The sequence below is a fragment of the Mchenga conophoros genome, linkage group LG10 (genome assembly GCF_057382185.1).
Source record: "Mchenga conophoros isolate Kocher_MC1m ecotype Shallow Benthic linkage group LG10, M_conophoros_male_GT1.1, whole genome shotgun sequence".
NCBI classification, from domain to species: Eukaryota; Metazoa; Chordata; class Actinopteri; order Cichliformes; family Cichlidae; genus Mchenga; species Mchenga conophoros.
The window spans coordinates 8,439,675-8,454,493 of NC_140535.1; the positions used below are offsets into that span (position 1 = coordinate 8,439,675).

At 42.5% G+C, this 14,819-nt stretch overlaps 2 protein-coding genes across 6 annotated transcripts in view; both read left to right on the forward strand.

The window, feature by feature from the left end:
• srrm3 (serine/arginine repetitive matrix 3) overlaps positions 1-3,756 on the forward strand; it is a 142,896-nt gene extending 139,140 nt beyond the window's left edge. For all 5 annotated transcript variants that reach the window (XM_085288350.1, XM_085288353.1, XM_085288351.1 and 2 more), the window contains one exon: positions 2,601-3,756. In XM_085288350.1, the coding sequence (XP_085144476.1) occupies positions 2,601-2,874 (274 nt within the window). In that variant the 3' untranslated portion in view covers positions 2,875-3,756. The remainder of the gene's footprint in view (positions 1-2,600) is intronic.
• Positions 3,757-6,543: 2,787 nt separating this feature from the next.
• Positions 6,544-13,243, forward strand: hspb1 (heat shock protein family B (small) member 1). The gene is made up of 3 exons (XM_085288355.1): positions 6,544-7,046; positions 11,834-11,897; positions 12,483-13,243. The coding sequence occupies exons 1-3, from the start codon at positions 6,656-6,658 to the stop codon at positions 12,637-12,639; spliced, it is 612 nt and encodes a 203-aa protein (XP_085144481.1). The 5' UTR covers positions 6,544-6,655; the 3' UTR covers positions 12,640-13,243.
• Positions 13,244-14,819: the final 1,576 nt, after the last annotated feature.

The window sequence follows — 14,819 nt, forward strand, 5'->3', positions numbered from 1 at the left end:
ACTGTTTCATGTTTCCACATGTATTCAGTGTGAACCAGTTCTTATCTGTGACGAGAACAGGGCAGCAGTGGGAGGACCTGCCAGTTCTGCTGTTTACAGGTGAAGTCTAGTTGAGCTGCATGATGGTGTACAGTGAGCACAGGTCCCACTAAAGGACATCAGGACCTCTTGCCGCCCTCATAGAGTCTGTTTCTGACAATTTTGTCAGAAACATGCACATAAATAGACCACTGAAGGTCATTTTGTATTGGTCATGCTGCTGGCTCTACAGGCTTGTCCAGCTTTCCTCGTGTAATGGCCTGTATGTCCTTCACACTCTTGAGACTGTACTGTGAGATGCTGCACATATGATCATGCCTTCCTGGAGGAGTTGAAAAGTTATGCTACCTCAATGAGGTGCAGGTACTGTCTCATGCTACCAGTAGTGACAAGGACAGTAGCAAAAAGCATAAATATAGAAAAAACTGTCGGGGGGGATAAGGAAAGAGCATTGGTGTATAGGAAAATTATCCCCTTTTTGGGGGGGGGGGATTGCCTTGTTGTTGCCCTTCCAGTCTACTTATTGCTGCTTTTATTTACACCAAAGCAGGTGAAATTGATTCACCATGGTTTATACTTTCTAATTGGACATGTTGACAGCTGAAGTTTGACTGTCTGTTATACTGTGATGATCAAGTCTTCCTTTTGTGAGCAGTGTAAATATGATCCAAGAAAAGTCCTTTATTCAATTTCTCTCTTAAATCCACGTGTTTGCTTAGTGCAAATCATCTACACATAATAATAATGGATTGGATTTATATAGCGCTTTTCAAGGCACCCAAAGCGCTTTACAATACCACTATTCATTCACTCTCACATTCACACACTGGTGGAGCTAAGCTACAGTTGTAGCCACAGCTGCCCTGGGGCCGACTGACAGAAGCGAGGCTGCCATATCGCGTCATCGGCCCCTCTGGCCAACACCAGTAGGCAAGTAGGGTAAAGTGTCTTGCCCAAGGACACAACGACCAGGACAGAGAGCCCAGGGATCAAACCGGCAACCTTCCAGTTACAGATGCGATTCCCAACCCCCTGAGCCACGGTCGCCCATAAGTTAACTCTGTGTGCTGTACACATTATTTGAAGCCCAGGTACACGGATACCATTACACGGATAGAAGTGTACATCTCAGAAAGTATGTAAATATGAGATCTGAGGATCTGAGCTAGTCACTTAAATTGATAAATGGTTTCAGTTATTGCCCTTATTTTTTTTAATATTGAGTGATTTGTGACTAAAGTGCTTCAATACGAGATATAAAATAAGACGTAAGAATGAGGATGTAAAATGAAAATTAACTGAACTGAGCAAAAGATTTCATTGGTTAAGTTAGTTGTTCCAGTTGTTCTATTCCATTTTGATGAGTCTCTTTAAAACCATGTATTAGACTCATCCACATATTTGTTTCCTGCTTACTTCTTAGATTTCATAATTTATTCTCATATGATCGTTTCATTGTTACCAATAGAAATGCTTTTAGGTGGAGTTAATTATTCAGACAAACGGAAGAAGAAGAAAATCCCCCCTGCAGATGAAATGTGTTTCAGCCTCTCCCTGTGTTACCTCTGCAACCTTCTCGTTCGAGTGTAAATAGCCATGGGTGAAATGTGTGTACTTTGTTATCTTTCACTTCAGTCCTTAAAGGTCCCGACACCAGGACAACGGGCTGCTGCTGAACCCGACTGCTGCCGGCTAGTTACCCCGGTAACAGTTGCCGTGCAGCAGGACCCCAATACCGTGACTTCTGAAGTTTGGCTGAGCAGCAAATCATCAGAGCTCCCATGAGTAAACCAGGCTTCCTCCTCTGTCCTTTTTCCGCTTCTTCATCTCTTTCCTGAAACTCACTCCAACTCTAGAGCTGCACCCTGCTGTGTTTCTGCACTAATGTTGTAACACAAAGGATGCAAAGATTAAAGCGCTATCAAGGTTTATTAGAGTGGAAGCCCCCCCTCTTTCCCCCACACACCTTATTGCTCATACTGTTGATTCCCACAGCCAATGTAGAAGACAAAAGCTGGGGTTGAGTTATCTACAGCGCTGCTTGTGAAATGCACCTCATAGCAGCAGGGATACCTTGATAGCGTTTATCTCTCCCTGCACCACTGACTCTTGATTTTTATTTTCTGGGTGTTGCCCTCCACTGAGAAGATGAGGTTCTTTAAGGAACTAACGGCTAATTACTTTACAGGAAGTACTTCCAGGGTGGCTATTAACAAAGCAATCTAAGCTTGAACTTCAACTAAACACTTGCATTTTTCTGCTATGTTTGTGTGTGTGTGTGTGTGTGTGTGTGTGTGTGTGTGTGTGTGTGTGTGTGTGTGTGTGTGTGTGTGTGTGTGTGTGTGTGTGTGTGTGTGTGTGTGTGTGTGGCTGAGAAGCTTCTTTTTAACCCACATAGCTGCTCTCTTTCAGATCCTGTACTAATTACACGTCACCACTCTGAGACCTAACACTGATTGCCTTAATCATGCTTTAACATCAGATTTAACACTCTAACCATAGGAAATAGGACTAGGACATAGGACTAACTGTTCAAACCCTTATTTTTCTTCCTCCTCCAGTGCTCGGAAGCGGCCGATCCCATATTACCGGCCCAGTCCTTCATCTTCCAGCTACGACAGCAGCCCGTCACGATCCAGCCGCAGCTACAGCAGCTACAGCCGCAGCAGAAGTCACAGCAGGAGCCACAGCAGGAGCCGGAGCCGGAGCCAGAGCTGGAGCCGCAGCCACAGCTGGAGTCGCAGCCAAAGCCGGAGCTGGAGTCGCAGCAGGAGCCGCTCCCGCAGCCACCACAGTTATTACAGCCGCAGCAGCTATGACAGCCCGGGGTTCTGATGGCAACCAGCAGAACGAGAATGAAAAAAGGAGAAAAAAGGAAAGAAAAAAAAAAGGGAACAAAAGAAGGAGAAGTGCTGTTAAACCTGCTGCACTCCGGTAGATTCATTACGTATCCTTAGCAAGTCCTCAGCAGAAGCCGCACAGCCTGTACAGACCGGGATCCAAACTCCTTCACCATGGACCATTCTATCTCTAACACAGAGCCTGGATCAAAGAGAGGAAAATGTATTTTGATATAGCACAATACCATGATATTGGCAGTCACTGTTCATGTCTTCTCACACATTCAAGGAAAGGTTTTTTCTTTTTTACATGTCTAAAATGAATTGGCTGAGCCCAAAGAACAAATGTATGTTAGCACTTTCCTTCTCATCTTCCACACAGCTACCAAAAATACATTCAATAACAGTTAACAACAGTTATAAGTATATATATATATATATATAGATATATATCAAATATATCCTGAAAAGAGGGGCTGAGTAGAAGACGAAAAGAAGGCAGACACATCGAAATCACACAGCTTACTGTACATTTCAAAGAATCACTTTTTCTCTCATCAGCCCCAAAGACTTCCGGTTCACACAGATCAACAAAAAGAGAACAAAAGAGAAGTCAGAGGATGAATCAGGAAAAGAAATAAAAATAACTTTTTTTTTGTTTTTTTAGGAGAAAACTGTATTGCATAGATTTGTCTGTACAGATGTAAACTCTCTTAAGTTTGGCTTTGTAAACTATGCACTGTATATTCCATATAGTTTGAATAGGTATGTTCAGCATGATGCATCAGGGGACCTGATGGAAATGAGATGTGCCAGCAGGGTGAATCTGCCCTGCCCCTTCCCCCTGACCTTTGCAAACAGAGGTGAATGAAACGGGGAGGGGGGGGGGGGGGGGGGGGGGGGGCTGTATGTGTTACATACTTTTACTCTCTTCCCTGTTTAAGTAATTACGTTTGTTATGCTAATCATGTGCGAGACTGTGTGAGTGTGTGTATGTGTGTGTGAGTTTGAACCTCCTTTGCAAAGATCAATGAGGTAATGATTTACATGAGCTGCTGTATGGTACCGTACTGCAAAAAGTCTCCATGCACATTTGTGAGTTGATCTCAGCTATTTATGAAACTCGCTGTATTTATTCATTTATTTATTAGGTTATTTATTGTTTAATATATTTATCATTTTGCTGTGAAGCAGTTGGATCATGGTTTGGAGATGGGTTTGCTGCAGATGTGAGAAAAGTACTGTAAAGCTCCAAGTTATGATACAGAATCGGTTTCTTGTTATCAGATCAACAAGCAGTGCACAGATTCACTGCTATGTGTTTAAGGAGCTCTGATTTTTGAGTCGGTTGAACTGAGCATTCACCCACAGTTACTCCCATGACTGCCATTATCGCGTCCCCAGCCGATATAATGACTCATGGTAACGCGGGGCTGCTGTGGCTCTGTCTGTGCCGAGGGAGGAAGATGACTCGGCCTGAAGCAGCCTGAAGAATCAATTACTCTGCTCTACTGTACATTTCCAGTCACTCCATATTTCAATCCCTTGTATAATTGGCCATACAATTCTAGCAGAGGTCTCCCCAGTTGCTGGCTACAAAAGATAATGAGCGATGGCTTGGCAGGCACGGCAGCAGGCTGTGTCTGCACCTCCATGAGGGTGGTTAACAAACAGGTGATACAATCAGGGATCAGCCTAAGTCTTCCTTACCATTCACCCGGTCTCATGACATGCATTTCCAGTGTAACCACACTTATCCCAGCTGTGATGCTCTGCAGCCTGACCATTTATTCCAAGTATAACATTGCCCCTTTGATTCTACAAATCATTCTTTGTATTGTACAAGTTATTATACCTGACAATAAACAGAAACAAATGGGGAAATGATCCAGTTTTTGAGTTCTTCTCTCTGCCTTCAGGTGCAGTCAGCGATAACTTGTTGGTGCTGTGTATGTATCTTCCTACAGATGGCACTGATGAGAACCTTGACCAAAAACATGAAGCCTCTCTCTATTAAGTACTGGGGCTGAGAGGAAGATATGGCTTATTTTAGAGGCAGATCTCACATCCTGTGCTGTAACTTTGAGGGATTAGATTTCTTACACTGAGACCTGAGCTATATTTTCCAGAAATACTTACTTTGCCATATATATCAAATAAATTAACATAACCTCCATTTCCGTCTGAACACTTCCTCGAGATTTCTCAGTTACTATCACTGTTGTAGCTGAACTGTCAGTTTATGTTAGTTTTTTTCTTCTTCTCTGTCTGTGTAACACTGTGAGAGATAGAGGCATGTCCCTGTGACACCTGCTCACTTTGTGTCAGAAGTGTACAGCTCAATAGGACACCTTTCACAGCAGACACTTTAAGTGTCACAGCAGCAAAGTCCACTGGTCGATAGTTATTAAATTAACAGTGGCACACTTCCATCAAGACTGCCAGTAAACTGTGACAATGAGCAGCATGGACCAGACCACGACCAGTAAGACCAACTCAGCTAAATTAGCTGATTTTAATGTTCTAGTATCAGGTAAATGTTAAGAGGTAGGAACGTTTCTGCTGGGTTGTTGTGTGTGCGTGTGTGTGGGGGGGTGAAAAATAATAAAGGACACTCATTTTTCAAGGTTTCGGCATCGGTGCCAGGCTAAAGGTCAGCCATAGAGGAGCTGCGTGAAAAGAGACGTGACGTCATGAGTCAGTTTCAAGTCACCCGCTGTTGTTTAGAGAGCTCTCTCTGAGCAGTGAGCAGGCCTGAGCAGTGAGCTAATAAAAGTGATCAGGACCTGTGACACTTGCTGCTGCGAGCGGACTAAACACAAAGAAACCATGCTACCTAAAGAGTTCCCACAAAGACCGTGGGCCATGGTTGGAAATGATCTGTTCCAGATAGAGACTAAACAGTACCTGGTCATTGTGGATTCTTTCAACTACTTCATGTGGAAAGTAAAAGTCATGATGATTTAGCGGTCATTAAAATGTATTCAGAATTTGGAAACTGGCGATTAATGTCATAAATCATGACATACTACTCCCCCCCTAGATAAACTGCCTTCATAGTTTAAAAATATGTGTACTAGTATTAGTAATACTGGCCGTGTATTTACTTGGTTTTGGATTGATACCAAAATTGCAGTATCACGCGGCACTAACATCCAGTAAACAATGAAAGACTGTCAGGTTAACAGAAGACTTGAGACACTACAGCTTGTTAATTCCCCCTTTGTGACAAAGAAATATGAATAGGCAGGTGTGAACATGGTGGATTTTCCTCCAGTTTTAATCCAGTCAAGTCATTTGGCTTCATGTACCAAACTGATATTCTACTATGTATTTCATTCAGGGCTGAATGGGTTCATAGCGCAACATAGCGTTGTTAAGAATAGCATGTTAGCTTGTAAGTAGACGGACAGAAGCCTCCCAGATTCTTCTGGCTCTTTGAGATGCACAGGGAGAGGAGAAGGGGGTTTACACACAGCACTCAGTGCCTAGGGCAACTGTTACATGGGAGGGTCTTCCTGTTGGATTCCATTCCAGTGCTACTTCCGCTATAAATAGATATTCTAGTGCTTTCGTAAAACATTCTGGAGGCATGAGGTATGGGGCTTGAGTCTGAAGGGAGGGTTCTGTTGATAAGGGGTGGTGTCATTGTGTATAAAAGCTCTCAGCTGAGAGGCAGACAGCACATTAAGAAAACACTTCCAGAGAGGCCAAGGGGCTCTTGATCTGCACACAGCAACACTCCTCTGAAGCTTAGAAGAAATTCCCAGATCATCATGGCTGAGAGACGTATTCCTTTCACCTTGCTCCGCACTCCGAGCTGGGACCCATTTCGTGACTGGCACCAGAGCAGCCGTATCTTTGACCAGACCTTCGGTATGCCCGCCCTGCCCGAGGACATCGCAGCATTTCCCAGCACCCACTGGCCAGGGTACCTGAGGCCATCCATCCTGGCTCCAGAACTAATGACACCGCATGCTCCCTTGATGTATCCAACCCACATGATGGCTCAGCAGGCTCAGGCTCGGGCCCTGTCCCGCCAGCTGAGCAGCGGCATTTCCGAGATCAAGCAGACCCAAGACAGCTGGAAGGTATCGCTGGATGTGAACCACTTCTCACCTGAGGACTTGATGGTAAAGACAAAAGATGGCGTGGTGGAAATCTCGGGTGAGCACTTATTTGATTTCTGTCGCTCTCCTTATTGAATGATTGAAAGGGCATAGTGTTTTATGTCCTGAAACCTAAGGTGTCATTTTCCTGTATGATGTTCCTTGAGTGACACACTTTAGACAGCTGTACTGGTTGATATGCACACTGTCTCACTTTAGTTTTCTTAAGTGCCTCTTTTTCTTCTGTAAAACAAAAACTGATAGAACTGAACAAAGCATGAGGTGGTTACATAGTTACATAACATATTGAGACAATAGAGTAATGTGTTCAGGGACTTGGGAGGGTCAGGGGGTTTTGACTCTAAGCCCACTGGACGCAAAACAAGACACAGTTCAAAATGTGGGAGTTGACTTTTAAAGACGCTCAGGCATGAAAACAATGTTAAAACAGCCTCACTGTCCATCCAGGACGGGCAGGAGCAAAGCAGACCTGAAGAAAGTGTGGAACTGATCAGATAGCAGCTTAGTTCTCTGAAGCCCTGGGCTCTCTTTTCTCTGAGTGAATCTCAGCCTCACTGCCTGCTATTTCACAAAGGATCCCATTCTCAGAGCTGGGGATTTAGCTGCAGCTTAGCCAGTATGTCCACTACTTTAAAAGGACTGCTGGATCTTGTCCAGGTCCAGTGTTCAGTCCCCGACTGTACCCAACATCTCCCAGCTCAGAGACTGAACCTCATCAGAAACACCAAGATAAACAAAGCACGAAATTCAATCCAAGTGGAATTTGCCACCCCATGTTCCACCCCATGTATCACCAGTGACCCAGGATGATATTTTAAACACAACAGTGTAATGAAGAGTTTTGTAAACACACCAAAGTGCAACCTCTCCACAGCTGTCGGTCAAAACTAATGACCCTTCGTTTAGCTGTTGAAAAAGTGTGTGTTACACAATCAATTTGGTCCAGTTGAAAAGCGGACAGCTCTCTCTGGACCGCAACCTTTATCGGTTCGTTGTAACAACAAACATATTACTGTATTCAGAGGCAGAATGAAGGGCAGCAACTTCATAGCAGGGCATCTGAGATACAAGAGGCTGATTAAGTCTGGTGAGGTGTGGTTCAGTAGCACTGAACTGCATGAGTTTTAGAGTTAACATAACATACAGGGAGTGCAGAATTATTAGGCAAGTTGTATTTTTGAGGAATAATTTTATTATTGCACAACAACCATGTTCTCAATGAACCCAAAAAACTCATTAATATCAAAGCTGAATGTTTTTGGAAGTAGTTTTTAGTTTGTTTTTGGTTTTAGCTATTTTAGGGGGATATCTGTGTGTGCAGGTGACTATTACTGTGCATAATTATTAGGCAACTCAACAAAAAACAAATATATACCCATTTCAATTATTTATTTTTACCAGTGAAACCAATATAACATCTCCACATTCACAAATATACATTTCTGACATTCAAAAACAAAACAAAAACAAATCAGCGACCAATATAGCCACCTTTCTTTGCAAGGACACTCAAAAGCCTGCCATCCATGGATTCTGTCAGTGTTTTGATCTGTTCACCATCAACATTGCGTGCAGCAGCAACCACAGCCTCCCAGACACTGTTCAGAGAGGTGTACTGTTTTCCCTCCTTGTAAATCTCACATTTGATGATGGACCACAGGTTCTCAATGGGGTTCAGATCAGGTGAACAAGGTGGCCATGTCATTAGTTTTTCTTCTTTTATACCCTTTCTTGCCAGCCACGCTGTGGAGTACTTGGACGCGTGTGATGGAGCATTGTCCTGCATGAAAATCATGTTTTTCTTGAAGGATGCAGACTTCTTCCTGTACCACTGCTTGAAGAAGGTGTCTTCCAGAAACTGGCAGTAGGACTGGGAGTTGAGCTTGACTCCATCCTCAACCTGAAAAGGCCCCACAAGCTCATCTTTGATGATACCAGCCCAAACCAGTACTCCACCTCCACCTTGCTGGCGTCTGAGTCGGACTGGAGCTCTCTGCCCTTTACCAATCCAGCCACGGGCCCATCCATCTGGCCCATCAAGACTCACTCTCATTTCATCAGTCCATAAAACCTTAGAAAAACCAGTCTTGAGATATTTCTTGGCCCAGTCTTGACGTTTCAGCTTGTGTGTCTTGTTCAGTGGTGGTCGTCTTTCAGCCTTTCTTACCTTGGCCATGTCTCTGAGTATTGCACACCTTGTGCTTTTGGGCACTCCAGTGATGTTGCAGCTCTGAAATATGGCCAAACTGGTGGCAAGTGGCATCTTGGCAGCTGCACACTTGACTTTTCTCAGTTCATGGGCAGTTATTTTGCGCCTTAGTTTTTCCACACGCTTCTTGCGACCCTGTTGACTATTTTGAATGAAACGTTTGATTGTTCGATGATCACGCTTCAGAAGCTTTGCAAATTTGAGACTGCTGCATCCCTCTGCAAGATATCTCACTATTTTTGACTTTTCTGAGCCTGTCAAGTCCTTCTTTTGATCCATTTTGCCAAAGGAAAGGAAGTTGCCTAATAATTATGCACACCTGATATAGGGTGTTGATGTCATTAGACCACACCCCTTCTCATTACAAAGATGCACATCACCTAATATGCTTAATAGGTAGTAGGCTTTCGAGCCTATACAGCTTGGAGTAAGACAACATGCATGAAGAGGATGATGTGGACAAAATACTCATTTGCCTAATAATTCTGCACTCCCTGTATATGCAAATTAAAACTCTGAAAAAATCATTTATGAAACATTTTAGAAATCTATGAATACATGTATGTATATCCTTAGTGCTTTACAGCTTTTCTTGATTGCTGTCATGCAGCAGACAACTCACACAAGCCTAACAGACGCACTGATGGTCAAAGTGACACATTTTGTTTATGCCTCCAAAAGCTAATTTTGCCTTCAAAACAACACAATTTGCAAACAAGTATATGAGCTTTTCTAATCAATCATTGCCCGCCAGCTGAGCAGCGGACAACAAAATACAAAATGCAGTGCTTAGTGGGATCAAGAATCAAAAATGCTTTGATGCAAACTGGCTGAAAACTGAGATACTGTACATATTACAGAAAATACATATATTCAAAATGAATACAGTAAACCAAAATAAAATCTATTACAGTATAAGAAACAGCCACTATTGATACTCAGTCCCTTCTGTCTTGACGAGTTGGCCACAAGGCTTCATCCACATCAGACTCAAAATTCTTTCTTACAATACACCGAGGAAAAAAAACAAACATAAAAAAAAAAAACCTTCTTTCATGTCGTATCCAACCTTGACAGTCCTTCTCACCTATTTCTTGGGCTGCAGCAGTCATTGCATTCAGAAAGGGTATCTGCTCATAGGGATGGTGATAATAAACTCCTCTAACGGATTCACAAAAAAAAAATGGGGCACATGCTAGGAGGAAATGCATCATTATATGTGGGTGTATTGTAAACCACTCATTGGTGCAACGCCACATTATCCTAGATAATGGCGAAGAGCGGCATGACAGTCCTCAACAGCCCTCTCTCCTCAGGCTGGATCAGCCTCTCATGAAGTGTATTCAGGAATGTTATGAGTCGTTCGGTGTTGGATGGGTGAATGGTGGGGATATAGCATAGGACACCATCATTGGAGATGGCAGCACACGTGGGTATGTTGGCACCCCTCTGTCCTGGAACTCTGAAAGTGGCCCTGTATCCAGTGAGGTTCCTTCCACAACTCCTGACTTTACAGGAGCCGACTTCATCAGCATAAATGAAGACATGATGTGCTCCCTCAGCTTCAAGCTACATTCTTCTCTAAGTAAAAGCAAAATTACAATGAAAAGTGACTCCAGTTGACTCTAACTGCATGATATGACAAGGTATTACAGCATCTGGCCTCCTTCACAACTTCTGAGTTCCTTTGAAATGGAACTCTGTAGAGCTGCTTCATGGCCATATGGTTGCTTTTTAAGACATGGTTAATGGTGTTCAGGCCCACGTTGTTGAGGTTCCTGATCTGCAATCACTGCTGCCCTGATTACGCAAATCAGGGCAGCAGTGACAATTGTCACTCTTCCACCAGAGAACGGCAGTTCTATAAAGAATACATGTAATGGGTTTGAGGAAACAATTACATGAAGTATATTGCTGAAGATATTACTGCACAGCAACATTACAGTGTTTCTGTTTAAACCGGTTGTACTCTTTGTCCAGCCTCTTTAAGTGAAAAGCCATGAATGCCTTTCCAACTACACCTCCACCTCACACACAGACGTCTCTTCCTTGGACCCCTCTACCAGTTACTCACTCTCATCTGCCTTAGACCTCCTCCATCCATGCTAGTAAAGAACAACACAGGTGTGCACCTTTGAAGGCCTGCAGACAGAAATAAACTAAACCAACTTGGGGAAAAAAAAACCCTCAACAACCATTCATCTCCAGGTTTAGTTATCACAGCCCAGTTTTAAAAATAGAAACAGAATGCTTATTATTAACTTTCAGAGGTGATGGAAGATGCCTGTAGTCTTTGTGCTAAGCATAAGAGCAATCTCTGGATCACATAAATAAATGCTTTGAAAAAGCACAAAGTCCAAATCAGATTATGGCTGGACTCCATAAAAGTAACTGTGCACCAGTAAGAAATACTTTATACAATCCAATTTATTATTTTCATTAGGTGCTAAAGTAGAGTGCATAAATTAAGGCTTAGATTAGTGGAATGAAGTCTGTATGCACTGTTCCGCCCAACAGGTTTATTTTACTATGGTAAACAAGATGTCTTCTTGCACTGCTCCTTATAGCAAAAATATCTTTCAGTCTAGCTTAAAGTACATTGTCTGTGTCCACAGGTAAGCACGAGGAGAGGAAAGATGAGCATGGTTTTGTGTCCAGAAGTTTCACCAGGAAGTACACGTGAGTTTGTCTTTACTTGAGAAAGAATAGAAAGGAATCTTGATTTACTCTTGATCACTTCCTGCCATTAATCAAACTAATTTAAGGAAGATGTGGCCCATGCAGTATGTCAACTACTCACTTGAAGACTTTAGGTTTTAGAAGTACAAATTTTATTGTGGCTGACTGTTATTGCCTTTGGTGTTCGTCCTCTAAATTGGATTTGATTTATTCATAAGTGTGATTAATTTTTCTAAAATCGTGACTCTGATACTGTGAGTCTCTTTAGTTCATGGGCTGATCTGTTCTGGCTGGCGGGCTGCTGATAGCTAAATTTCATGCTCTGAAAAGTAGCAGCAGCCTTCAAGCGGTTCATCCCTTCTTGAGTCTTGGTAGACTTTAGCTTCATAGGGCTCTGCTGCCATCTAGGGGCCATAGAGTAACACACACTAAGCTGCAACTGAACTTTACTCGTTTTACTAAACGCTTTGGTCCTGTTAGTTTTTGACTAAATTGTAGCACTGATCCTTTTCTCACTAAGAAGCAAGGTTTTGTTTTGTTTTCTTCTGATTTCTGACCTAATTGTGTCGTATTCCTCCCTCGCAGCCTCCCCCCTTCAGCTGATGTTGAGAAGGTGACCTCTGCCCTTTCTCCTGAAGGCGTGCTGACCGTGGAGGCTCCTTTGATCAAACCGGCCATTGAGCACTCAGAAACCACGATACCCGTCAATGTCGAAAGCAACGGCGGTGTGGTGAAGAAGTAGTAAGAAAATGGGCACCATTTCCTTCCACCTGTCCTCCTCCACATACACACATTCAAATAGATGTGTGTATGTGTGTGTGTGGGAGGAGGAGGAAAAGGACGGGGGATATTCCGCTTGTAGTGAGGAAAAGCATCAGCTTACCGCTCTTCATAAACAGAGCTCGTTCACATGCCAAGCAGAGGAGAGCGAAGGATTGCCCTAGCTTTTCCCTCTCAACTCCATCTCTGGTAATGAGCATACCCCAGCACAGCACACTGTGTAAACGTATCTGCACCAGTGCCATGTGCGTGCTCTTTCTGCTGTAATTACACTCTTCATCTGAATACGCAGCTTAGCTCAGCTCTCAGCTTCTTGTTTCTTTTTCTCCCCCCCCCCCCCCCCCCCACACCCCTTTATGCTGCCTCTTCAAACATCGAAACAGAATGGAAAAGCAGCAAATGTGACAATTATTGGAGGCAGAATGCCTCCAATAATGCACATACTAATCCACATACACACCAAAGCTTTGAGTAAAGAAAGAGGACTGTTTGTGATCTTGCTGTTGTGTGGACTGAAACAGACTGATTAAAGCCATGCAAACAGGAAATAAAAAACACCCAACATATAGAGTCTCTGCTGTTCATTTGTGTTTGAGTTTGTGTTGCTGTTGTGATACCTGATGCCAAACGGTTCATCCTGTGGTCACCAGTAAATGATAAATGGCCTGTATAGCGCTTTACTTAGTCCCTAAGGACCCCAAAGCATTTTACACTGGATTCAGTCATTCACCCAGTCACACACACATTCACACACATTCACACACTGGTGATGGCAAGCTACATTGTAGCCACAGCTGCCCTACAAAGGACTGTAACAATTTGATATTTAACAATAGCGCCCCCATGTGACCGTCTGATCCCTCCACACAGTAACACAGTGGACCAGGTTTCATTAAAATTGTAACACATTTTAGGTGAATAAAACATTACTTCAGCTTTTTTTTGTAGAGTACCCCCATTAGGTCAGTCACTGAAAGATTTAAATTGATAAGGACTTAGTATATTATTCATAATCTGCAGACTGTGACGATATATAAAATTCTTTTTTTTTAATGAATCACAGTAAAGTGAACTTCAGCAGACAGCACCCATATGCCCATATGTATGGAGTCAGAGTAAAAGTGATGTTGCTGTGACCTAGGTGTTATATTTACAGAGAAACGTAGCCATCTTTTTAGCTGTGCATCTGCACTGAAATGTGTCTTAATTCCCAAATTGCATAATTCCATCATACAAAAGTCTCTAATGAATAATTTATTGCCAAATGGATATATAATTGATGGAGATTTGCTCTGTTCTGTTGACTGAACAAGGTAATTTATAACCATTGCACCAGGCTTGTATCCTGCTGTGAAATGAAAATTTACCGAGCCCCCTGAAGTCAAAAAGGCAGTCAGGCATGAAGCTGCATCCATACAGGAAGAAATTCATGTAACGTGCTGACCAGATACCATTGAAAACACTGGTAATGTGAAGTAGACGGGACCCTAGATACATTTTATTTAGCTTCATAGGCTAATTGCTTACATACAAGTAAAACTTGGCCAACAGAAATGGAAACCAGAACGTATCCCATAGTCCGTAAGTATTTGGACGTTGGCACAGTTGTATTTTTACCCCTGTAGATCACCACTGTGGGGTTTTAAATCAATCAAGATGTGATTGAACTGCAGACTTTTAGCTAGCTTTAATAAAAATAAATAAATGAATGAATAAACTGTAAATATTAATATGGACCTGAATATATTTATAGTGTTTAAATCATAGTATTTGGTGATTGTGATCATGCCATAGTTAACTTTGAAAAACAGATTTTCTTTGACTGCTACAAACAGATTAGTACAGCCACTTCACAGCAAGAAGATTATGATCAGAAACCTCCTGAAACGCTTATTCACTTCTTAAACACTGACAGACAAGCAGTTTATATCTGGTCCCAGAATAGTTTTTGAACAGCTGTGCAAAACCCCACAAATATTAATTATATTACATCAATTAAAAGTGTACTGAATTGACTTTAAGGTTAGTTTGCAGCTTAAATACCTCAATTTAAATATTTACAATTTATATAGAATTTAATTTTCTGATAAATCACATTTCATCACAATTTTGAGAGTCTCTGATTTGCATCCATTGTTCTTA

Bases quoted from the DNA above. Each gene is read 5' to 3' on its own strand.
- hspb1 (XM_085288355.1), top strand. From the start codon at position 6,656: ATGGCTGAGAGACGTATTCCTTTCACCTTGCTCCGCACTCCGAGCTGG. The intron at 7,047-11,833 runs GTGAGCACTTAT...CTGTGTCCACAG, and splicing joins TGGCGTGGTGGAAATCTCGG to GTAAGCACGAGGAGAGGAAA. The intron at 11,898-12,482 runs GTGAGTTTGTCT...CCTCCCTCGCAG, and splicing joins AGTTTCACCAGGAAGTACAC to CCTCCCCCCTTCAGCTGATG.